The sequence below is a fragment of the Herpailurus yagouaroundi genome, unplaced genomic scaffold, assembly GCF_014898765.1.
Source record: "Herpailurus yagouaroundi ecotype Mexico unplaced genomic scaffold, PumYag 185, whole genome shotgun sequence".
NCBI classification, from domain to species: domain Eukaryota; kingdom Metazoa; phylum Chordata; class Mammalia; order Carnivora; family Felidae; genus Herpailurus; species Herpailurus yagouaroundi.
In genome coordinates, this window is record NW_024412416.1 from 550,435 (window position 1) to 575,342 (window position 24,908).

General features: G+C 58.8%; 1 protein-coding gene across 4 annotated transcripts in view; it reads left to right on the forward strand.

Annotated features, from left to right (window-relative positions):
* The first annotated feature begins 5 nt into the window (after nucleotides 1-5).
* Nucleotides 6-24,908, forward strand: part of TBC1D2B (TBC1 domain family member 2B) — a 68,352-nt gene continuing 43,449 nt past the window's right edge. Inside the window, exons 1-3 of one of the 4 annotated variants that reach the window (XM_040493440.1) lie at nucleotides 6-323; nucleotides 14,767-14,920; nucleotides 22,894-23,053. In XM_040493440.1, coding sequence (XP_040349374.1) covers nucleotides 6-323; nucleotides 14,767-14,920; nucleotides 22,894-23,053 — 632 coding nt within the window. Of the gene's footprint in view, nucleotides 324-592; nucleotides 714-1,559; nucleotides 1,651-14,424; nucleotides 14,446-14,766; nucleotides 14,921-22,893; nucleotides 23,054-24,908 lie in introns of those variants that run through there. The other 3 variants (XM_040493442.1, XM_040493441.1, XM_040493443.1) reach the window with 3 other exon arrangements.

A 24,908-nucleotide genomic window follows, 5' to 3' on the forward strand; every position in this document is an offset into this window, starting at 1 on the left:
CGGCGATGCCGGGGCCCGGGGCGCGGGCCGAGGAGGAGGAGCGGGAGGGCGCGGCGGCGGGGCCGGCGCGGCTGTGCGGCTACCTGCAGAAGCTGTCGGGCAAGGGCCCGCTGCGCGGCTACCGCAGCCGTTGGTTCGTGTTCGACGCGCGCCGCTGCTACCTCTATTACTTCAAGAGCCCGCAGGACGCGCTGCCCCTCGGCCACCTAGACATCGCGGACGCCTGCTTCAGCTACCAGGGCCCCGACGACGCGGCCGAACCCGGCGCCGAGCCGCCCGCGCACTTCCAGGTGCACAGCGCGGGCGCCGTCACGGTGCTCAAGGTGGGAGCGCGCCTCCGCCCCTCCGGTCGCTTCCCGGCCCCCCGCCCCCGGCGTCCCCGTCCCTCCCTGGCGACCCCGGCGCGGGCGCCCCCGTCCCTCCCCTACGCCCGCCCGTCCCTGGAGTCCCCTCCCCTACCGCCCCCGTCCCGGGCGTCCCCGGCCCTCCCCGCCCCTGGCGCCCACGTCCCTCCCTTCCCCGCCTGCCCCGGGGCCCAGCGGACCCGGGCTTGGGGCTGCGGGCTGCGCAGTGCCCGGACCCGTCCTTCGCCCCCGCCGCTCTCTTGGGCTCCCCGCGCCCTCCCGGGAGTTCGCGACTGAGGGCTCCTTTGACTGGCCTGGGTTACGACCCCTTTGTGCCTCCGCTGCCTCTTTTGTAACGTGGGGGTAACGGTGCGTCGTCTCCCTCGTGGGGCGTGGGGTTGAGTGGGATCCGCCGGTTGCCCTCGCGCTGCACACAGTCGGGGGCGGCGGGGCCCTTAGAGGTCACTCACTGCAGCCCCTCCTGGCGGGCAGGGGCGCTCTGTCGGGGTCGCACAGCCCGAAAGTGGCGGAGCCTGTTTTCTTGGGAGAGGTGGGAAGGGGTTGCTTTAACCGGGTCCGCCCGAGCAAGGCTTCCTTAATCTTGTAGCCGAGACGGGGTGGGAGACACACGGGCCTCCCCGCCCTCAGGTCCCGGGGGCCCTCCTGCCGAAGTCCGCATCTCCTTCCTGGCCTCGGCCCCCCCCCCCCCCCCCCCCGCCCCCACCCTCAACCGTCTTCCGTGTCGCGGAGCAGCAGGGCTGCGCGGGCCCCGGCCAAGTGCAGAGCGGCGGGGGCCTTGCGGAGTCCCTGGGCCTGGTGAGCGCACAGCTGTTGCCGGACCTCCGAGCCGAGCCGGCAGCAGCTGGAGCTGGAGCTGGAGCCATTCTCAGAGCCGCCGCAGCTCAGCTGTTGCGGTTCAAGCAGACTCTGCGTCCTGGGTTCTTCCAGGCCCTTCCACACCGCTCCAAGTGGGTGCAGACGGCCTGTTCCTCCAGAGGAAGCCAGGCAGGGCTGCAGTTCAGCTCAGGCTGACTTAGAAACCGTTTGTATAAACTTGGGAATGACTCCAGGAGCACCCGGACTTGTGCCAGAGAAAGGCTTGTCCTCACTGCGTGTGGACCGCCCTGCGTCAGATGCATTTACTGTGGGATTGTTTGTTGAAGAACGAAATAGAGCATCCTCTTTCAGATTGTCTTAGAGGACTTCCGAGTCCTCTATGAGGTTTGTCGTTTAGAAAAATGCGAATAAAGTTGGTGTGGACCTGAGTGGGGCTTTGAGGTTGAGCCTGAAGACTGTGGTGGGAGAGGTGAGTGGTCTGGAACTCGCCCGGGTCTGCCGTGCGCTTGTGCTGGGCGGCTTACGCCACCCGTCTGTCCCAGTGTCCTTTTCAGTCTCCCCTTCCTCGAGTTGTGAGCGTCCAGGAAATGTCGTGGGAAATGGCTGGCGCAGAGCGGGCGCCACGCGGCAGCCACGTGAAACAAGCAGTGTCCGTGGCCAAGTACATGGTATGGTCATGTAACAGAGCATTATGCAGCAGTGAACGTAAAGAAACAGCTGTCGACACGCTTGGCTCGTAAAACTGAGCAAGAAAAGGTTACGGAATGGTTGCACACACACGGTACCATTTACGGACCGGTTAGAAAGGTCACGCAGATGTCTGTGTGCTGAGTGGGGAGCCGCGTGGGGTGACGAGCCCCGGACTCAGGATGGAGTTTACCCCTTGCCGTGTTCACGTCTGGGACGGGTGGTGGGTGCAGCGTGCTTCTTACGGTATTCTGTCCACCTTTGTGTGCATGCAGAGTATTTTAAAGAAGGAAATGAGTTTTAATGTGGATTTCATGTGGATCACCGACTGGGACGAATCTGTAAAGCTGAGGGTCTGCCTTACAAAAACCGTGGGAACGGAGACACAGGCAAGGCCGGGTTCCAGAGTAGGGGCTCACTTGGAGGAGGAATTTTAGCGTATAGTGATAACTTTTGAGCTGCGGGCGTAAAACTTCTGTGGTGGTAAAAGTGGAAATCAGTAATTTATGTTCCTCCCACTTTTCAGGTCCGAGAACTGATTCCTGTAAGTGCTGACGCTTCGTTTCAGGGTCCTCGGCCACGGGGGAGCCTCTGACTTGCAGAGGGGAGCCTCAGGTTAGTGAGGAGGCTTTGGCTTCGGCTGGTTGGGTATCATTTTGCAGATACCATTTCTTTTGACGGATGAGTTGAGGAAAAGAAAAATCAGCAGTCTGTGTACTGTGTTATCATGTGTTTCTTGTTTTAAAGCATCTGTCAGCCCTCTCTGGCAAAGCTGTGGTTTCGCTGGCTTTTTCAGAACGTTTTACTGCTTGAGTCTTAATGAAAGCTGATACTGGAATTTCTTGCTAAACTTCTCTATTCCTGAATTCAGGGATCTGATCCAGCGCCTTATTTTACAGATTTTACAAGGAATGGAGGCCAGAGAGGGGCTGTGATTTGCCTGAGATTGGAAGCTAGACTCAGACCCTCTTTGAAAGTAGAGGCTCCGGGAATAGTTGAGTGTTCAAAATGCAGAATATCTAATTGTGTTATCTGTTCTGACAAGTGTACCTTCTTTGACTTTGAATACCAGTGGTTTGGGATTAGATAAGGTGTAGTGGTTTTCCCTTTACTGCATTTGATTTCTGCCTTTTTCATGTAGTAAAAAGGCACCGGGAACATTCTGCACTTGGAAGTTGGTACAGTGGTCAGGCAGAGGCCGATGCTTCTGGGGCCGGCGAGTCTGGTGTGCTGGAGGCTTCTCCCCGGTGCAGGGGACAGTTGTGGAGCGAGCTGGCGCGCAGGGAGGACTGACTGCGGGTAAAACAGAGCAGGAGCCCCTCTCCTCCGCCAGGTCTCTGCAGCCTGGGGCGCTCCGGGCATCACCAGACTGTCAGCAGATGCATCCCCTCCCTGGGCCCCTTTCTTGGAGCTATTTGGTGCTCAAACGGACATGGTGTCGGTTTCTGAATCACGCGCAACTACACAGGCATGCGCACTTTTGTGGGAAGGATGCACATTTCTCTGGTGTTGAAACCCCTTGCAGCTTAATGACAGGCATGTGTTAGCTCGGGGGAGCCTGGTGTGTCCCACACAGAATGGAGGCGCTGAACCGGCCTTCTGGGCTGAATAGTTCTGCTCGGCTGTCGGGCCCTAGAGGTCCACTTGGCGGTCTTCAAGTGTCATTTAGCTGTTTTATCAAGACCTGACTTCTCATGGGTTCGTCTCGGTCTCCCAGTTAATAAGCTCCTAAGAAGCAGGTGCTGTGTCATCGTGTGATGTCACCGTGGCTTCCTCTGATCCATCATCCACGGCGTGGCCTGCACCCCATTTCCTGATGTTTGTATCCTCACCTCGCGGACACTGCCCGCAGAGTAGGTGCCCAGGCAGACGTCTGTGGAGTGAAAGCATAGAAGGGGGATCACCTTCTGGTTTGGGGGCAGGCCTCGGCCCTCTAGAAGGGTGAGCCAGACCCCTCAGGCGAGCTGACTGTCCTGGCGTGCAGCACCCACGAATACAACAGGCGTCCGCTCTTCAGAGAGCTTCACCCCGATTCCGGCTGGTCCCGATTTTCGGTCTGTTGTGTTTCACGTCCGTGGCTGGACTCTGAGGAGCTGGTGTAGTTGGAGGGGGAAGGTTTTAACGACAAGGCCACAGAGTAAATATTTTAGGTCTCGTAACCGTGCTGTTTCTCTGACTGCTCCGCTCTCATGGGACAGAAACAACCAGAAAGCGAGCGTGGCAGCATTTCTATCATTTTTATCTGTGGACTGAGATTTGAATTTCATGTGATTTTCACGTCACAAAATATGTTCGTCTTTTTCCCCCAACCATTTAAAAGTGTAAAAACCATTCCCGGCTCATAGGTGTATGAAAATAGGCGGTGGGCTGGGGGAGGCCCTGGGCCGGGGTTGCTTGAACCTCCTGTTTTAGGAGGGCCTGGGGCACTTCTCGTCCGCTCACTCGTTCCCTCTGCTTAGGCCCTGGGGGCTCAGCTGAACAAAACAAGTCCTGTCCTTGTGGGGCTTTCTGGAGTGTGGGGAGATACGGATAACACCAACCAGTGCTGCACACTGTGGAGGGGACAGGGGTCCCAGTGTGTGTGTGTGGGGGGGGGCCTCTGGGAAAGACTTGCAGGGGTGGAGGGGGAAGGGAATGACGGGGGAATGCCAACGAGGGCCAGGTGTCAGCCAGGGAGATGGGGGGGCACAGCTTTTGGCAGGGGAGGCCTTTGGGGCCGAGGCCACAGGAACCAGCAGTTTTCAGCAGGAGTTCAACCTTGTTTTTTCCTCTTCTACACTGGTGGTTGGGTCGTGTCTGATATTTTCATCTAGGAACGTTGGACGATTATCTAGTCTGCGTAGTAAGGGTTGAAGCGTTTATGTCCCACGCTGGCAGGAAGGTTTGAATTGTGAGACTGGAGATATGGTTGCCCTGTGCTTCTTAAGCACCGCATTCCGGGGGCAGCGGGGTCTGGGAAGCTGCCCCACCCGGTGGACTGCCTTTGCTAGAACATTCCCAAATCCACCTTCACCAAATTCTCTCCTGTTTCACTTCTGCTCGTATGCATGTTACCACTTTCCTTCCCCTTTGGACGTGGCCGTTTCCCCGAGAAGAGGAGGGCCGAACGCGTCCGGGGTTGAGGTGTGGACACCAAGTGCCAGCTCACGAAGGCTTCGGAGGGGCGGACAGGTGTCCTTGTTCGGGCGCCTTTACCCATCAGCCGCTGGGTTTCAGAGTGAAATTCCTCCAAGGAAAGCAAAGAACCCTGTTATTGTAGAAATGACTCTCGAAGGGGGGCTTAATTCGGAACCATCATTTCTCTTAGAGGTTTATGCGGTAGGGTCTGGGTGACACCGGGGTGGGTGTCTGCCTACATCCCCGAGGTCCAGTCCTCAGCTGTCACAGAGTGAGCGCAGTGTGGATGGCGACGCTTCTAACTTGCGCCCCCTAAGCCCCTAAATACTCGGCCTGCAGCGGTCGGTGACGTGAGAGGCCCTCTGGGTGGGAAGAGGCCAGGACCATCCCTGGGGAGCCTGCGGATCCCACAATTTCCCAGATAAGCTGTAGCTCACCAGGCCGCTCCGGAAACCCTGAGCAGACAGAGATTCGGTGCTGTCGCTCCTGGAGGTGGGTCCAGTCCCGTTCGGGTATTGGAGCGCCGATGCTGTGTCCTACCAGGGTACGTGGCCGCGGGCAGAGACTGTCTGGGAGCACTGCCTCCCCAGCATTCAGGGGAGTGGCAGGCGTGTCACAGACGCTCAGTGTGACCGGATGCTCCTGTCGCAGTGTCTGTGTGGTCATCAGCGAGTGCCTCGAGAGCATCTGCTGTGCTGTAAGGTTATGCTTTTCCTGCAGATGTGGCAATAGTTTTTCCATGCATTTAAGAAACTATAGTATCGGGACTTGAAAAATAGTCCAGCACCTGATGCCTTTGGAAAACCTTCGCAGAGAAGCCATGTTTGGCTGCAGGATTCAGCGCTGGGCGTGAAGGTGGGATGCCTGCCAGTGTCTTGATTCTGGGGGGCGGGGGTGGCATCTTCCCAGAGTAAACGAACAGGAGGGGTCCTGTATGTGCAGGACCGATTTGCATGTGGTCCGGAGCCAGACGTCTGTGGTCCGTGTGATAATCCTGTGAATACTGCGGCACTGGGGAGACCTTGTGACGGTCATCGAGGGCTCCCCGCAGGAGGTCGGCCGGGGAGTGGTTGGGTTTTGGTACGATTGCGTAGCTGCTCACAGACGGAGCTCCTCTTGGGCCAGCGGGACGTGTTCCCAGTCATTTGCTTATCTTTCCCAGGCTGATTTTGTGGGAGAACCGGAATCTGGTGGGGAGGGGTCCGGAGCCGAGTCCTTCAGACTTCTGGCCCTTCCCAGGCCCCCCAGAAGGGAGCAGTGCTCCGTGTGCGCTCGGTCCGCCCCTCAGAACGGGTCTGAGTGTCGGATGGCAGGCCTGGTGGTGGATGGGGGTGGGCAAGGCTGTGCCGTCAGAGGTGTTCACCTTGCATTATAGGAATTATTTGTAGGCAGTGGGCCCGATTTTCCTGTCCCTTCAGCTCTGTGATGTCCGAGGAAAGACTGTGCTTGCAGACAAGGTGGCCTGACTTCCCAGGAGTGACGCGGTCAGTCAGCCTTTCGCCTAACGGATCTTGTCGAGCGAGGCCGTGATGGGCGCCTGGTGAGAGTCAGGCGCTGTCTCCGGCCTCGGGGAGCTTGTCCTGTCCTGTTCTGAGGTGTGATTGGGGCATTGTCCTCAGTGGCTCTGTGGGTCGGAGGAAGTCATGACGTGCTTTTGCTCTAAGGGTCATTTATCCCCGAGTCAGGATTGCTCGGGCCCTCAGAGGGCAGCGTGCCCTGACCCTGAGGGCTGAGTGAGGGATTGGGGTCCCGTAGCGGGGCGGCAGCCGCTTGGGCGCTAGAGTCTTCCCCAGACACACGAGGGATGTGTCATCATCTAAACCTAGCAGTTTGTGGCACTTGCTTCGTATTTCGACTTTAATCCATCGGTAGGAAGTTAGGCTCACGTGTAGCGGGTGGTGCACAGACACCTGAACCGCCCCGTACCCAATCCGTGCTGCAGCCTAGGCTTAAGAGGATTAGCCACGGGAGATTTGGAAATGGACGGTGTGGACGATAAGCTTCCCCATGGGGCTGCCTTAGCCGTGAGTGAGGCAGTGGTGTCTCCCGGCCGGGACGAGGCGTGTGCCAGAGGGGGACAGACCTCTGCTGCCTGGGAGCCGTGCCCGGCGCCCCCGCAGACCCTGTCCCGGTGGTCTTTCTTTCAAATCTGCTGTTTAAAGGAACCATCTTTTTCGGAACCGTGGTTCTCAAACTGCATGTAGGAAAGGAGCCTCCTGAGATCCTGTTTCTGCACACTGTCGGTCATGCCCCGGGGATCCTGACTCGGTTGGTAGGCCGGAGTGCACCTCGGGAATCCGCATGTTTATCCGTCACCCCGGCCCTCCCGCTGCAGCTCTGGGGACCTCTCTTCGGGAACCACTGCCGTCCTCCGGATCGTGACTGAGCCTTCCCCCTGGCTGTGAAGTCCAGAGGGGCCGGGCTGCTGATGGTTTTCTGTGCGACTGGAAGCAGTTGTGTGGACGGAGACCAGTGAGGCGTGAGCCCCTTACCCTCAGGTTGACGCCCTGTGGTTTCTGCCTGCACATCTGCTTTGCATTCTGAGTTTCTACGAGCAGTGGTTTGGGGCCTGGCACCCCGCCCCAATTCCCCCAGGCCCTGAGGTTTGTGTCTCCTGGGCCAGTAGTGCTGCCCAGCGTCCTGGGGGTATTTCTGGGGGGTGCGGTTTAGTGATCGACTCCACTGAGGAGCTCATAAGGACTTGTAGAGCCCCCAGATTCTCACCCAGCAAAGGGTGAGTAACAGAGTGGCCTAGGGGAGCCACCCAACACTTTCCTGAGACACCAGCTCTGCCCAGAAGACCGTTAGAAATCATCATGCCTCCCAGATGGCTCGCAAACTTGCTTAAAGGGTAGGATCTCTGGTGCCACGTTCCCCTGGCCCCCCCGGGTCTCTGGTGTGTGGGGCCTGAGCCTCCCCTTCCCAAGCCCCAGTTCCTAAAACTTCATATTAAGTCATTCATTCCTGTGTCCTATTTTTTTTTTTTTAAGTTTATTTATTTTGAGAGAGAGCGTGGGGAGGGGGAGAGAGAGAATCCCCAGCAGGCTCTGTGCTGTCAGGACAGAACCAGATGCGGGGCTTGATCCCAAGAACAGTGAGATCAAGAGTCTGGCTCTTGCGGCGCCTGGGTGGCTCGGTCGGTTGAGCGTTTGACTTCAGCTCGGGTCACGATCCCGCAGTCCGTGAGTTCGAGCCCCGCGTTGGGCTCGGTGCTGACGGCTCGGAGCCTGGAGCCTGCTTTGGATTCTGTCTTCCTCTGTCTCCGCCCCTCCCCTGCTCATGCTCTGCTGTCTCTCTCTCAAAAAAAAATAACCATTAAAAACAAATTTTATAAAAAAGAGTCCGACGCTTAACCGACTGAACCACTCCTGTGCCCCTCCCGTGTCCTACTTTTAAGTTAAAAACTGAAGCCGGAACAGCGGGCTGTCCACGGGCTGCTGGCTGTGGCTCCAGTCTGCATTTCTCCTGAGTCCATAAAACCCTGGCTCTCCCTGATTGTGCAACAGCAGAGCTGATAGGGAGCCACAGGAATGCAGCCCTGTGGCCACTCGGAGGCCACGTGCCCCTTTCTCTCTGAAACAGAAAGCGCCTTGGCGGGCTTCCGTACTTCCTGCGGGGAGGGCAGACCCAGAGAGTGGCCTTGCCCTTTTCTTGGCGAAGTCCGTCACCTGGCCCGGCCCCCCACGGTCCCTTATCTGTGGTGCCGCCTCATCTGTGAGCGTGCATTTGCTTTGCCGCGTTCCTTGTCTGGGCCCTCCTTCCCTGACCCTTGCCCTCGGTTGCTCATCTCTGGGACATCGCTGAAGCTGGAAAGATGTCAGCTGACAGGTGGGTCTGTCTCAGGGGATTTGCTCTTTGAAAGAGGGTGCTTGAGCGGTGAAGGGGGAACCCCTCTGGTGTCTGTGTCCCCGAGTGGGTGGGAGGTGGGGTCTGGGTTCTTGCCCAGCCTTTGAACAGGATGGAGACCACAACTCATGTAATTTTTTTCATAGCTAACATGAAAATGCTCATTTCGAGTTAGCAGTTTGAAAAGGTAGGAGGTGTGTGCTCGTGGCACCCGCCAGAGGATGAAGGTCGGTGCAGACGCGTCCGCTTTCCGGGGGCCGGAGGGCCCGCACGGACGCCCTTCTCCGTGTCTGCCACTGGCGTGGACTCAGGCTTCGGCACCCTCCCAGGGAACAACTACATCTGTTTCATTGGTACGGGGCCAGATCTCCTGAGATCCTGGCCAGGCTCGTGATTTCGAAACATTCAGAAGAAAACCTGGAACTGAAAGTTATTTATCAGATTTGGGTTGTCGTCTGTTTTTCCTCTGAGTCTTGTATCATCAGACCACTTACAGTATTCTTGTGCTTTTTATTCCTTATGGAAGAATTACCTTAGATGCGCCTTGGGGATCTAGGCCTTTTCCAGACGTAAGAAACAAGATTCCCTCGTGACAAGCAGACATCGTGTCCTTTTAAGCAACGTGGCCGGAGGGGTGCAGACCGGGTCCGTCCCTCTGCGCACCCTCCTTTCCGTGGCTCTTCGGAGACTCTTCGGAGACTGGTGATCACGCCGATTCTTCCCGCCCTGCAGACGTGGGTGGGCCCAGACCTTCTGGGGAGGAGCCCAGGGTCTGCACTCTGAGCGCCCGACCGACATGCTGTGTCGTCACATGGGACAAGACCGGTCCTGCCAAGGACGGCAGGTGGGACGTCTGGACCGGGGCTTGAGGCGTGCATCGGAGTTCGCAGGTGGTTGGCGGGGCAGGCGGAGCGCGGGCTGTGGAAGCCGACTTGGGCTCTGCTTGCGTGTGGTGCGGGGAGGGCTGCCGTTCCGCGGAGCGGGGTGAGGCGTGGGCCGGTTAGCGTGCGCACTGCACGACCCGCGGAAGCCATCAGAGCCTTGAAGCTTGGGGTGCGGGTGACCTCACCCGGCGGGCGTGAGAAGAGGCTTTGGGGCACGCTGCTGCCGCGGGGGGCCGAGGCGGATGAGCCAGGAGAATGCCAGGGAGCGCGAGCCGGGAGCTGGATAGATCTTGACCTTGGAGAGCTGGCGACACCCTCAGGCTGGAGAGCGGCTTCTGTCTTCTGTGCCTCGTGCGTCGCGCATGGCGCTCCCGTCGTTCCCCGCAGTGGGTCCGCAAGTCGCGTGCTCAGCTCAGAGTCGTGGCTGAGAGCGTCCAGTGGACCCTGCGGACCGACGGCCGTGCTCCCTGGGACCCTGCTCTGTGTCGCCCCTGGCACGGAAGCTACCTTTGGCGCGGACCGCTCCGGATTTTACGTGCACCGTGTCAGTATTCGGGAGGTGCCGCGGGGAGATGCGGAGATGGGCGCGGTCGTCCTCCTCCTCTTCGAGGGATAGACGAGGGACAGACGCGGGCTGGAGCTCTGGCGGAGCCAGCCAGCGAGGTCTTGGGTGGCGGAGGGGACGCGGGTCGTGGCTGCCCAGGGAGCTGCTTGTGGGGCCCCTTTCTGAGCCAGACATGCGCGACCTCCTGTGACCCTCAGAGCCGGCTCAGCAGGTCGGTTCCTCCCTTCCCGTCCCACCCGCCGGCCGGTTGCACACGTTGCCTAACAGCACGCGGCACGGGGGTGGGAGGGGGTGGGGGGTGGACGGACAGTGAAGCTCCAGGCACCGTGCGCGAGCCCGGGCTCAGCGGGTGATACCGCCCTGGCCGCCTGTGCCCAGCGTTCAGGTTGACGTCTGGCACGTGGCCCGTGCTCACGTGACAGCGCACCCCCCTCCCCCCTCCCCCCTCGCCCACGTGCACGTCACGTAGAGGCCCAACGTGTTCTTCCGGCGTGTGTTTACGCACGAGGAGCGCGTGAGAGGACGCACCCCGCAAGGTCAAGTTCGTTTCCCTCTTTTTCCTCCTTTCCCACATTTTGCGTAGCAAATGCGGATGTTACTATTCCTTGAAATAAAAGTCTAGAAAGACAGATACCGTATGTTTTCACTCTTATGTGGATCCTGAGAAACTTAACAGAAGACCGTGGGGGAGGGGAAGGGGAAAAAAGGGAGGGAGGGAGCCAAACCGTCAGAGACTCTTGAAAACTGAGAACAATCTGAGGGTCGATGGGGGGTGGGAGGGAGGGGGGGGTGGGTGATGGGCATTGAGGAGGACACCAGTTGGGATGAGCACTGGGTGTTGTATGGAAACCAATTTGACAAATTTCATGTTAAAAAAAATGAAAGTCTAAAGGACGCTGTTTTTTTAAAATGTTTATTTTTGAGAGAGAGAGCATGAGTGGGGGAGGGGATGCGTAGACGTTTCCTCTGCAGGCCTTCTCGGGACTAGAAAGGTCTCTGCCGTCCAGGATTACGGGCATGTTGCAGTAGCCACGGCTCTTTTGTTGCCTGGACAGGAATCGGCCCCGTGACGCGCTCCGCCCGGGCGTCCGTCTGTCCCTGTGGCTCGCAGTCCGGGGCTCTTCCCTGGCGCGCAGGGCCCTCGGGGCCTCCCGGGCGCTTCGGGGGCGCGGTTCACGGCTCACGGCTCGGCGGGAACCTTCCCCCGAATTCTTGCCGACGCTCGGCCGAGCCAAGTCAGCCCTTCCATCTACGAGGTTCCTGTCGCCAGAGGCAGAGACAAACTTGATTTTAATCCTTTAGGCATTTCCTGGTGACTTAAATGACTTTTGTTGTACATTCAAATCGTGAATCAAATTTGAATCCATTTTCTTCTCTTCCAAACTTTTAACCGGTTGTCCTGATGCCATCGCTCAATATCTAAGGTCTTTTCCCTGCTGATTTTCCTTGAAGTGCGACATTTGGTATCTGCTCTGTGTTCGATATGCTGGCCGCGCGGGCCTTTGTCACGCGCCTCCCAGCCTCTTAGGGCACAGCCCCGGGCCTTGTGTTTTTTGTTCAGAATCTTGTAGGTTAAACTGCAGATGAATTTCAGAATTTCTGTGCTGTGCTTTGAAGAGCTCCTTTAGAATTTTGACCGGATTTTTGGGAAGTTTCTGTGATGCATGAGGATTTCTTCAACCAGGTATTTCGTAGTTTGATTGTAATTGTGAATCTGACTCTAGCTGGTTGTCGCCGCTGTAAAGGAGACAGCTCACTGGGAGTGTCTCGGGAGACCACGTCTCCCCCAGTTGTGTGCGAACGGCAACACTTGGCCCGCGTTGGCGCTCGGTAACTATTTGTCAAGGGAGTGAACAAACGTCTGTGTGTGCGTGGCATCGTTCCCTTTTCCTTTGTTTGGATGGGTAAGTCGAGATAGGTCTCCAGGAAGGTCACGGAGTCCAAGCAGGCGAGGGTGTGCTTTGATGGGCGGGGACCCTTTACCAGGGGAGCGAAGGGCTGGGATCCAGGGGTAGGGGAATGTGGCTGGGGGACGAGGCCTGAGACCTGCCCCTCCCCCAGTAGCACGCCCCCTGCCGGGAGCGTGGGCCCTGAGTGAGCACGTGTTGAAATGAATTCACTTGGACCGATTAATGCGGGACAGTTCTGAGCCCTGGGGACAGAGACAGGCTTGGTGGGGAGCGTCCCGGGGTCCAGGGGAAGGGACAGGTGGGGTCCTGCTCCCTCAGGCGTGGGGGCTTCTGGGTTTGGGGCTGGTGGAGGTCTGGGGACAGAGGCCCGCGGGAGCAGCTAGGGCAGACTAACGAGGGACACGAAAGGAGTGCGCCCGCCTCCGTGGGAAGCTCACCTCGGGTGCGTGCTGGTGTGAGCTCTGGAGGTAGCGTCTGTGCTGGGCTTTGAGGGACGTGTAGGAGTCACAGAGACCGGTGTTCTGGGAGACTCGGTGTGGTTCCCGTGAGTCTTCAGACAGATGGTGGTCACATGTCTCATGCAGGCACCTTCTGTGTGCTGAGCCGAGCCTGGGCTCTGCCCCTTGCAGCATGATTGGAATGCCCGTGTGGCTCTCTAGAATTTGGGATCAGAGCATTTAAATTGGGGGTGGTGTGGGGCAGATACCCACTCTCTCCCAGTCCTGCTCCCCACCCCTCTGGCCGGCGGGTGCTTGGCAGATGTGGTGGTGATAGGCTTTAGCACCGACTGGCTCGTTCGTCACCAGCGGGGCTGGAGCTCAGCGGTGAGCTCCTGGTGATAGACTCGCTGGGGTGTTCTGTGACACCACATCACTTGGGGGTCCTGCTGCCCCGCCCAGGAAGGGCATCTGTGAGCCAGATGAGCCAGGCCTGTTGTTGTGGTCCCTGAAGAGTGTTGGCATCTCTGTAAGTAAAGAACTGAGAAGACTTCTCAAGTCACAGTGTCCTTGGGAGGAGCAGTGGTGGCTGCCCCACACTCAGGAACCTGCTGCCTTTGGCCTGCGTTTCAGTCCTAGGCCACTGCCCACCCCCTGGGTTTCTGCCAACCTTGGCTCTCAAAACGGACTGAGTTTACTGTTACCTCTATACCAGTGCTGTCAACATGAATACGGTACGAGCCGTAACAGATGCTTGTAAGTTTTCGGATACAGATGAGGTAGCTTTAATATATGTTATTTAATCCACCGTGTCCAAAATATTTTCGATCGTGTGGCACCGGCCGCGTTTCGCATGCTCAGTGGCCACTGTGCTGGACCTGGCAGATCGGGACCGACGTTACGTGTCGGACCCAGACTGGACCCGGGCGCCTGAGAGATTTCGTTTGTGATTCTGATTCAATCTGGGCTGAGTCAGGTCGGATCTCCGTTCAGTCCTCCATGCGGGGAGACCAGAGAGAGAACACGGAGGCTGTGCTTCGACTGACGGGGCCGCCTTGGCTGCCAGCCTGCGCTTTTGTCCCTGGTCTGAGCGCCTGACGGCAGGGCCCTCGCAGTCTCCTGTCTCCCTGATGGCAGCACACGGGATCGAAGTCGGGGTGCTTTCAGTGATTTCTGGATCCTCTTTACTTATTTATGCTTGCTTGTTCATTATTTTGAGCGAGGGTGCGTGAGTGAGGGAGAGGCAGAGAGAGGGAGAGAGAGAATCCCAAGCAGGTTCTTCACAGTGCAGAGCCCGATGCGGGGCTCAAACCCACAAACTGTAAGACGATGACCTGAGCTGAAACCAAGAGTTAGATGCTCACTGGCTGAGTCTCCCGGGCGCCCCAAAAGGGAAGGAGCCCCAGTCAGTCATTGCCTCGAGGTGGTTTTGGGTGCCTTCCCGACCAGGTTTTTGTAACCCGAGTAGTAAGTCAGACGTTGAAAACATGTGACTTCAACGTTTGTTTTTGCCCAGGAATGTAGTGAGAGATACTCACGAGGTTACTGACTGTTCCCCCGTCAGATGTTTCCCTTTAAATCGGAGCATTCTCGCACAAGCACAGCTTTCGCCATGTCTGCGGGGGCTGGGAGAGAGGCTTGTGCCGGGTTCGGTTGCCCTGTGCCCTTTCTGGCACTTGCTGTCCTTGGTGTTAAAAGTTTTAGCATTGGACGTGCCGCCCGGACGTGCAGAGGTATTTGTATGCTCTCCAGGTGCCATCAGCTGGAACCACTGTCATTTGACGTGATGCGGCCAGGGTGCAGCCACACGTGCACGAGGTGTGAGTTCTTGAGACAGGACGTGTGTGTGTGCGGCGTGAAAGGGCGGCGGGACCATGCCGTCCTCCAGGCTTCCGTGGAGGGTGTCGTGTCACCTTGGGACGTGGGAAGATTCTCATCAGGGCTGGATTCCTGGTGTTCGTGCCGTGTCCTGGCCGGGTGAGCAGAGCCGCTCACCCTGGCGGGGAGACGTCCTTGGCCTGTTCTTCCTGACGCTCCCCTCGAGGGGGGCAGGGTGTGCGTCTGTCCTCGCGGGACGTGGTTTGTCCCGGCCCTCGGTCCCGTCGTTGGCCTTGACTCGCTCTCTCCTTCCTCTCGTAGGCTCCTAACCGCCAGCTCATGGCCTACTGGCTACAGGAGCTCCAGCAGAAGAGGTGGGAGTACTGCAACGGCCTGGACGCCGCCACGTGGGACAGCAGGGCCTCCCCGGCCCCGGGGGACTTCTCGCAGGGTCTGGTAGCCAGAGACAACTCAGGTAAGTCAGAGGCGGGGGGCCGGTGGCACTTCCCTGGGCGTGGCCGTGTGACCGGGCAGGGCAGGACAGCGTAGAAGCCCGGAACAAAAGTAACGGCGATGACCCCTCCGATGGCACTCTTGGCGCCTGCGTGCTTCCTCGCGCAGAATCCCGTTCCACCCGATAACGACCTCGGGGCTCAGCGAGGTCCGTGCCCAGCACCCTGAGCGGACTGGCGACGGGGGTCTGAGGGCCGTGACCCCCGTCCTGACTGCAGGGCCAGACCCCGTGTCTGCCCCGCTGACGTGCTCGTGGCCCGAGGTCACCCATGTTTGTGTGCACTTGGTTCTCGACGTGCTTGGCCCGTGACACCGTCACGTCCCTGAGGGAGAGTGACCGTTAGATGCGATTCCGTATTCTAGGTCTGTGGCATCTCCACGACGCTGGGCGATTCGAAGTGTGGAGGTCACGTGGCTTTACGTTCAAATATCAGACTTACGGCTGCAGGGTCTTCTCGGGCCTGGTGGTGCGGAGGCCCTCACGGAACACAGCAGGTGGCCGTTACTCGCGGACCATCCCTGCAGAGAGCGTGGGTGGGCCGTGTTCGTGGCTCCTGTCTCCCCGCGGCGCGGAGGGCCGCCGGGAAGAAGCAGGCCGCCGAGGCCGTTGCACCCGCGTGTCTTGACGATCAGAGACGCCGACGCCGGAGCCTGGCCAGCGAGGGCCGCTTCTCACGCCTACGGAGACGTGTGGCCGGTGCTTCATGACGCCCGCGGGCCTGCTCGGTCCCCCGCCAGCCGCAGCCGGTCCCGGCATCCTCGCGGCCCTCGTTTCGGACACGGGTGCTGGGACTCCTCCGAGTCTTCCCTCTGCAAACCCGATGTCCCGCCTGCCACGTGTTCCCCGACCACAGTGTCTTCTGCAGCTCGGCTCCGGTCAGTGAGGCACGGCTGAACGTCGGCCATGCCTGTCCGGCGCGTGCTTCTCACGGACGCCGACACCGAAGGGACGTCCCTGCGTCTAGTGCCCAGTTCTGTGTCGGCTGGGGTGTTGGGAGCCGCCGTTCTAGGACTTTTGATGAGAAGAGGCTCCGTAGCTCGGCCTGGATGCCACATGAGCATTGGAAACGCTGCAGGGAAGCGGGCGGACTGGTGCCGTGAGTGCCTTGTGCCCCTGTTTCTTTGTTCAAGTTTATTATAATCTGTGCACCTAACACGGAGCTTGAACTCACAACCCCGAGATCAAGAGTCACAGGCCCCGCTGACCGAGCCAGCTAGGCACCGCCTGGTTCTTTGTCCTGAGGACACAGTGGGTCTGACAGACCCAGGGCGCCAGACCGGAGGGAGTAGGTCTGTAACATAAATCCTTCCTTTCTTGGAGCCACGTCTGTGGCCGGGGAGCCGAGGAAGCATCTGAAGCCCACGGCTGGTTCTCTTTATTTGGTTTGGGGCCAAGCGGTGCCTCTGACGTTTGCTTGTTTGTTCAGCAAGGTGGGCACGCAGGGTGGGCCTGGTCCCTCCTCTCGCGACGTTCCGGTCACGCTGCGTGAAGATAAAGTCAGGGAAGTGTGGGACGGGAGGTGTGGGTAGCAGGGGTGCATGGGACGGAGCCCACAGCGGGTCCCCTCCGTGGAAGCGGAGTCTAGGCCGGGGCCTGAGGATGGCCTTGGGCGGGGGGGGGGGGGGGGGGGGGCCCGCGAGGCCCCCCCCCGCTGCCTTTGAGGAGCCAGAGGGGGCCGAGCGGGGCGTGGGGGCAGCGCGAGAGCGCCTCTCCCTGTGGGTCTGGCAGTCAAGGCTGCATCCTCAGGGCAGTTCCGTGTGTAGATGTGACTCTCATCACAGACCTGGATTTGGGCATCTGAGGAAAGATAATGGAAGTTTGGACTGCTGGGCGATTGTGAGACTCTTGTTGTGTGGGAAGTCAAGAAGAGGCTGTATTTTAGCCTTTCTATCATCAGAGAGAGGGCTTGGTCAGAGGATGAAGTGCACGAGGGCGGGGAAGGCGGGTGTGCGAGGGCGGGATGGCAGGCGTGGGCGGGGCGCCATGTGATGCCGCTGGAGCCACCGTTGTTTGGGACTCTGATCTGCACGAGGAATGACGCTGTCCGCTCTGCCTCATCACCCGCCGTCCGGGGTATTTCCAGGTGTCCAGCGCCACCCGGCCCCGAGCTGCTGGGGGCGGCGTCACGGGCGTGGACACCTCCCCGTGGCAAGCAGTGGTGTATCTCGGGAGGCCGCTCCGTCGGGTGGGAGAAGCCCCGGAGCCCGGGTTCGTGTTGCGCCTCCAGGGTTTACAGCCTGAGTCCGGTCTCCTGCCGCGAGGTGTTTTCCTGGAGCTGCAGTTCATCTGCACATCACCTTTGGCGCTTTTGTACAAGAATCAATCAGCAGCCAAGACCACGCAGCTCATGAGCCGATAGTACTGCTACCTGGGCCTTCAGGAAGTTTGCCGACCTTGCTCTGGGGCCCTGGGCGTGTCTATCCTTCGGAGCCTTGGTCTCCTCGTCTGGGGGACGGAGAGTGTGGTGCCGTCTCCTCCAGCAGCCTGTGCTCTGGGCGGTGCCGCATACCTGCCATTTAGGGACCGTGGAGCCACGGTCTGTGTTTCCGAGGAGTCTGTGGCCCGGCGAGGCCAGGCCAGTTCAGAGGCACGGGGCTGGCCTCAGGAAGCAGAAGGCGCGGCTGTTTCAGGCGCCGGGTTCCGAGGCCAAGTGGGGGCAAGGGTTTCCACCCCCCCACCCCCCTGCCCCGAGAAAGCTGGACGGACGGTCAGGGGCCAGACCTGCGGTGGCTTGACAAGCAAGAGCACGGTGAGCCATTGGGTCAGACGTGCCAAGTGAGGAAGGGACCTGTCGGCCGGATGGGGGGCTGGGATCGGCCCGGAAACCACAGCGGTCACGGTGAGGGCTGTGGCAGAGCAGGTGGAAAGAGGCGGGCGGCGGGGAGAGTGGGGGGGAGGGGAGGCCCCCTTGCAGCTCTGTTACGCGGGTCAGATGGCAGGCTGCCTGGGGTGCAGATCGCGTCCAGCTGCGGTCGACAGGAAACCTCACCAACAGGGACGTGTTTGCCTCGCGGTGGGCTGCTTCCCGGCACCGCCGCCCGGCGTTCGCCGTCCTTACTGCATCCGCTTTCCTGCTCGGGGGCGGGGGTGCGCCCCCGTGTCAGGAGGGAGCCCTCCGCCCGAGCCTCAGGAGCTGGGACGCTGCCACGTGGCCTCCCCTGGCCGGAAGCGAGGTGGGGAAGCAGGTGTTGGAGCTGAGCACGTGGCCCGATCAGAACCGGCGTCGGTAAGGAAGGGAAGGCCGCGGTGAGCTCGGAGAGGCGGCGCGCACCGTCCCGCGATCGCCGAGATTTGTTTTCTGGGGCTCTCGTCTTCCGGGTGAGAGTCTGTTCTCGTGCCTGGGGTCTGCAGCTTCAGGTCAGCCCGGCTGCGGGACGAGGGGACGGCCTGGCTGCATCCGTCTCCTCTCCTGCCTCCACCCCGGGGCCTGGCCTCCGGAAGCGCGCCGTGCCTCAGGCACGGCTCTGCGCGTCTCTGTGCTCGCGTGACCGAGACCTAGTTTCAGCACGAAGGAATGCTTTGCGGAGACCTTCCCGGCCGCGGGGCGTGAGGCGGCTGGACCCGCAGGAGGCCCCACGAACAGCTGAGAGCTCGCGGTGAGCGGCGCGCCCGGCTCGTTCTCGCTTCTATCCCGCGTAAACCGATCGGCAGACGAGCAGGGATGCCAGACTGTGTGCGGCCCGGGTGCCCGTCTGCGGACGGGGGCGTATTTTGCGGAAAATGGCAGAACAGACGGGATCACACGTTTCCCTCTCGGAGGGGGCTCGTGGGGCGGGCAGCCGTCAGCGGCTCGGAGGAGCCCCACAGCCCGTGCCACGGGCCCGGGCGCACGCCGATGCGCCCCTGGCCCTGTGGAGCCACCCCAGGTCCAGGTGCTCACTTAAGCTGTCCTCCCCGCGAGGTGACCCCAGCAGCTGTGCTTCTCTGATCCCGTCCGCAGGATGCCACAAGTCGCGGTACTCCACGCCGTGTCTGAGAGGCAGCCTGTCCCTGCGGGGAAAGCCCTCAGGACTGAGGGCTGACGGCGCTTCCGCGTCTGTGAACGGGATGCTCTCTGCGACTTCTGCTCTAAAGGGGATTTCTCAAATCAGATCGGGAAAGGGAGTGTGCCGGAGGTTGGATTCCAGGTGTACCTGGGAGGAGCCTCCTTGGGGCTGCGGGCAGATGGAGTGCAGGTGGGCTGGGGAGGGTGGGGGGAGGTGAGCTGGGGGGGTGTTACTGTGGGGGGTGGGAGGTGGGTGTTGGGGAGGGTGCGTGAGGTGAGCCGGGGGGTGTTATTGTGGGGGGTGGGTGTTGGTGGGAAGGGGGGAGGTGAGCTGGGGGGTGTTGGGGAGGGTGGGGGAGGTGACCTGGGAGGTGTTACTGTGGAGGGTGGGAGGTGAGTGTTGGGAAGGGGGGGAGGTGAGCTGGAGGGGTGTGGGGGGGAGAGGTAAGCTGGTGGGCTGTTGGGGAGGGTGGGGGAGGTGAGCTGGGGGGGGTGTTGGCGAGGGTGGGGTCTGAGCGTCTTGCAGGAGAGGGGAGGTGGTGCAGACCAGAGAGAGGAGCCATCAGCCGGGTGTGGGGCCTCCCCCGAGACTCAGGGGTCTCTCAGAGGGAGGTGACAGGACACGCAGGTCAGAGGGCAGGCGCGTGAGCCCCCGGGCCCTCCTGTGCCAGCTCTTCATCCACCTGTCATTCACTTGTTGTTCATCTGGTTCCCAGTCGTTACTGGGCCCGTCTTCTCTACTGTTCACGAGACTTCTGTCTGCCGCGGGAGCAGCCAGCCCAGACGTGTGGACCGGCTCCCCCGGGGGCCCTGAGAGCCCCTCCTCATTGGTGCCTGGGTGGACGCTCTGCTCTCAGGTCTTTCTGTGGCTTCCGACCGCCGCTGCACAGTCTGGAAGACTCGCTCGATGGCGCGGGAAGAAGCTTTTCCTGCCAAGACCCCGCTGTCCCGCTCCCACAGAGATGTGTCTCCTGCAGTGTCTTCTCCGTCACCTGTGGGAATGGCCTTTTCCCATCGCTTTGCCTGCTTTCAAGGACGGGGCAGCAGGCCAGGAGTGGGAGAGGAGGGCGGCCGCTGTCAGGACACGTCCGAGTGGCCCATGGGCCCAGGGCTCCAGGTCCGGGAAGCCGGGGCCACCACGAAGGCGCATGGAAGTGTCTGAAAGGAACAGAAAATGTCTGAACGCGCCGACCGTCCCTCCCGAGCGAAGCCGCAGGATCCTGCACCAGCTGGTGGGTCCGCTCACTGCCATTCAGGACTTCAAGGAAATGCTGCTGTGACCTAGTTTGTGTCCTCGAGGCGGTTCCTGAATGCTGATGTGAGGACTCGTGTGGACGCAAAGCCAGCCGCTCGCTCTGAATTAAGTAAATCTCCTACTGTCTTCTAAACATTGAAAACAAGGCAAACTGACAAGAGTAGCCAAAACTGGGAAATTGCTTCTTTTTCACGTTCGGTAATGACTTGCAGCGTCGGTCTGTTCTGCCAGTGCCCTCTCCGGCCCCCGGCCCTTTGCTCCAGCCGGGCCCCGGGGCCCAGAGCTCCTCGGGAAGGTTTCCAGTGCGGGCTAGGGGTGCTCTGCGCCCACAGGGGCTGTTCTCCTCGATCCCCCAGCCTGCACAGGAAGGAGAGGCGGCCAGCTCGTCGTGGACATGGGTGCAGCGTGCCGTGTTCACCCCCTGGCCCGGCCTGTGGTGCCCTCCCCGAGCGTGTGTGGAAGCCCCCCCATCAGGGGAGCCCAGGCTTCCGCGTCCCCCGCTCTGGAGGAACAGAGGTGCCTTCTCACAGCTGTGGTCGCTGCACCTGCTGTGTCCGTCTTCCAGGGCACAGGCTCCTTCTCTCCGGCCCTGGCTCTGGGCTCAGTGTCTTAATAGATGAGGCAGGTACAGGGGACTGGGCCCGGTTAATAGTATTTGAACTTGTTTGTTTACTGGAACTCTTTCCAGGTGAAGTCTTAGGGGGACTCCAGTCTATAAAGAGTGAAGAGGAAGGCAGCGGTCGGAGCCTAGGATGAGATCCTTCAGGAATGCGTCTTTGGGGACCGTAGGGCCCTGGAGGCCAGGGGCTCAGTGCATCCTGCTTGATGTCTTGTTATTCTGTGTCTCTTTCTGAGATGGGTTCCCGTGGGGGGCAGGTGCTTGGTCTTGTCTGAGGTACCCTGAGCACGTGGCATTCGCCATGTGGCAGTAATTTGGAACCAAGAGGTGGGAATCCGTGGTCACTGGCAACTTCTGGCTGCCTTCCCGGAGTCTCGTAAGCGGTTGCCAGCCCACGTGTTTTCTGTCTCCCGACACCCCTCCCGCTTTGCCTGCTCAGAACCCTGCTCGAGCTGCGTGCTGACCCTCGGGGCCGGAGCCACGTTCCCTGGAAGGGCACGCAACCATCCTTCTTGGTGTCACACTCGGAGCTCTTCTCAGGCTGCCGAGGTCAGTCAGTGAGCCGTCTGCACAGCGAGAGCCCAGGGCCTGCGGCCCCGCGTTCCCTGCACGCGTGCTCCGTGAGCTCCACAGACACCCGGCCCGAGCCTCTCCGGTCCTGCACTCCTCTGACCAGAAGCCGCCTTTTCCTCGACGTCCTTGTTCAGCAGGCCGTTCTGAGTTTGCTTTCATGGAGAGGAACGGTTGATAATGGCAGTGTGCAGGCACTTCAGGAAAGGGCAGCGTAGAGCCAACTGTATCTGGCTCGCTTCTGTTTGCAAACATGCCCCGATGCCCTGTTCTCAGAAAGAAGGGTGCCGTGTGGGAGAGTACAGAGTATTTGTAGTCGGGTATGTTTTTGTCAGATCTTTAGAATAAGTTTTTATTGGGGCACCTCGGTGGCTCAGTCGTTTAAGCGTCTGACTCTTGACCTTGGCTCAGGTCATGATCTCACGGTTTGTGAGTTCGAGCCCCATGTAGGGCTCTGCACTGGCAGTGGGGAGCCTGCTTGGGATTCTCCCTCTTTCTTTCTCAAAAGTAAATATATGTTTAAAAGAAGGTTCTTCAAAAAAATAAGTTTTTATTGGAATTTTTACACAAAGAGAGAATACTATAATATCATCCCCGTGTTTACTGGGTAATTCCCACAATTAATATTTCCTGGACCTGTGCTGGTTCGTGGACAGCCCTGCCCACTTTGTGTTATTTGAAGCAAATGTTATTATTTCTTTTTTTTTTTTTTTAATGTTTTTATTTATTTTTGAGACAGACACAGAGCACGAGCAGGGGAGGGGCAGAGAGAGAGACACACACACACAGAATCCGAAGCAGGCTCCAAGCTGTCATCACAGAGCCTGATGTGGGGCTCGAACTCACGAACTGTGAGATCGTGACCTGAGCTGAAGTCGGTCGCTTAACCGACTGAGCCACCCAGGTGCCCCTGAATGTTATTATTTCGTAAATAACCAAATATAGTTATTTTAAAGCAAATCCCAGACATCGTACTGTTTCAACCTTTAGTACTTCAGAAGCTTCCATTTTAAAGCTATTCTGAAATCTGGTCATGATTTAGCATCAGTGCTTCTGTGACTTTAGTGAGCCGCTCCCCTGGGAGGTGCACACCTGTTGTCTCAGGGTCACGATTGCAGATATTAGCAAATGTGTGCAGGATACTCCTATTCCCCTGTTTTCTCGGGGAGAGAGTGGTAGTGTAAACTGATCTGTACTTTGCTTTTTCACCCTACTGGCCTGTCCCAGGGGTTGTTCCTTATCACTGCGGTGAGCGTGCTGGGCCACGGCTCTGTGCCAGCTTGCTGATCTGCAGGACCACAGAGGGGACCCTGGCTCTCCTGTCCCGGGCACGTGGTGCCTTGAGGCATGTCACAGCCTTTCTGTGACAAACACGGAAGTACTCTAGGTGACCACGGCTGCACAAGCTGCACCCTGTCGTGCAGGTGACGTTACGAGTGCCCTGTAGCATGCCGCGTCCCACGTGGGAGCTCTGAGGAACTGACGTTTGTTTGCCTGTCTTTCAGATGTAATTTACCCGCACCCAGATGCCTCTGCAGAAAAAGCCAGAAATGTCCTCGCTGTGGAAACCGCCCCCGGAGAGCTGGAGCAAGCAGCTCACCAGCCAGCCGCAGGGCACCCCAATTCCAGTAATTTCTCTTTCAAACAGTGGGGCACTGAGCTCAAGTGAGTCTTTGGAAAGCAACGTATGAAACTGAACGTGGGTTATTTCTGATGACGTGTTATAATTTTATATATGAAATTGCAAAGCTGCCTTACATTTACGAGGGTCTTTGTCCAAGTCCTTTCAGGTACTTGGTTATTTTTCTAGCTTGTAGAAAGCGCCTGTCACGTGGCTCATACTGTGCCAAATGTTTTCACACCTGTGGTGTGTTTTAATTCGCTTGACTCTGTGAGGTCAGATGGTCGAGTTCTGCAGAAACAGACCGGCTCGGGAAGAGTCCTTGTCTGGGGTCTCCAGGCCCCCAGGCTGCCCATCCAACAGTCTTCCCGGGGAGCCAGCCCCCTCCCCGGGCCCCCAGGGTTGCCCCAGGCCGCGGGCTCGGGTGAGGGAGAGGGGAGGGGAGGTGGGCTCGTGTGTGTGTGTGTGTGTGTGTGTGTGTGTGTGTGTGTGTGTGTGTTTTTAAGAAATGCTTTGTTGGGATACAACTCCTGGACCGTCCAACTCACCCACTTAAAATGTACAGCGCAGTGGTTTTTAGTATGTCCTCACGGTTGGACAGCCGTCACCGTGGTCAGTTACGGGGCAGTTCCGTCACCCCGAAAAGAAAGCCGCTGGCAACCTCTTCCCGTTTCCCCGCGGCCCTGTGTCCACTAATTCACTTTTTGTCGCTGTGGGTTTGCCTGTCCTAGACGTTTCGTGTAAATGGCCTCCCGCGTGGGAGACCTGGTGCCTGCCTGGCTGCTTCCACCGAGCAGACGTTTTCTGGTCCGTCTGTGTTCTGCAGCTGTTAGCCCTTCGTTTCTCTTCATTGTGGAAAACGCTCCGTTGTTCGGAGAGACCCCGTTCTGTGCGTCCGCTCTTCTGGTGACGCACATGTGGGCTGTTTCTCTTTGTGGTCGCTGTGAGCAGCGCTGCCGGGGCACCGGGTCCACGGGGGACGTGTGGTTGTCCCTGTTGGGTACGTACCCGGAGCGGAACTGCCGGGTCGTCTGGGAACTCTGGGTTTATGTGAGGACCTGCGGCGTGGTCCCCACATCCTCACCGGAGCCCGTCACCCTCCCTGTGGTTCTCGCCGTCGGTGGCGGTGAAGTACGGGCTCGTGGTTGTGACGTGCATTTCCCTGGTGACTAACAATATCAGGAAGCTTCATGTGCCTATGGGCCACTTGGGGATCTTCGGAAAGACCTCTGCTCAGATCCTTTGTCCGCTTTTAACTGCGTTGTCTTTTTTTTTTTTAATTTTTATTTAAATTTTTAGTTTTTAGGTATTTTATTTATTTTTGAAAGAGAGCACAAACCGGGGAGGGCAGAGAGAGGGAGACAGGGGATCCAAAACTTGGATGAACTGGGGCTTGAACTAACAAACCACCAGATCATGATCTGAGCTGGTCAGACACTCAACCCGGCCACCCAGGCGCCCTGTCTTTTTTTTTTAATACTTAATTTTTTAAGGGAGGCTTTAGGGTGACGGTAAACTTGAGAGGAAGCTAGAGATCTTTACACATCCTCCCTTTCCCCACACATGTGTACCCCCATCCCCATTATCACCAGAGAGGAACATCTTTTACCAAGGATGAGCCTGTGTTAATTGTAATGACCCAGAGTCCACGGCTTACGTTAGGGTCACTCTTGGTGGTGTGGGTTCTGTGTGTCTGGACACAGTGTAATGACACACATCCAGCAGAGTATTATCCAGAGTATTTTCTCTGGCCTAAAATTTCTCTGTGCTCTTGCTGTGTCCGGAATGTCGATTTTGTTGGAATCATAGAGTGTTGGCCTTTTCAGATTGGCTTCTTGCACTGAGTAATATGCATTTAAGTTTCCTCCGTGTCTTTTGAGCCTGATGGCTCATTTGTTT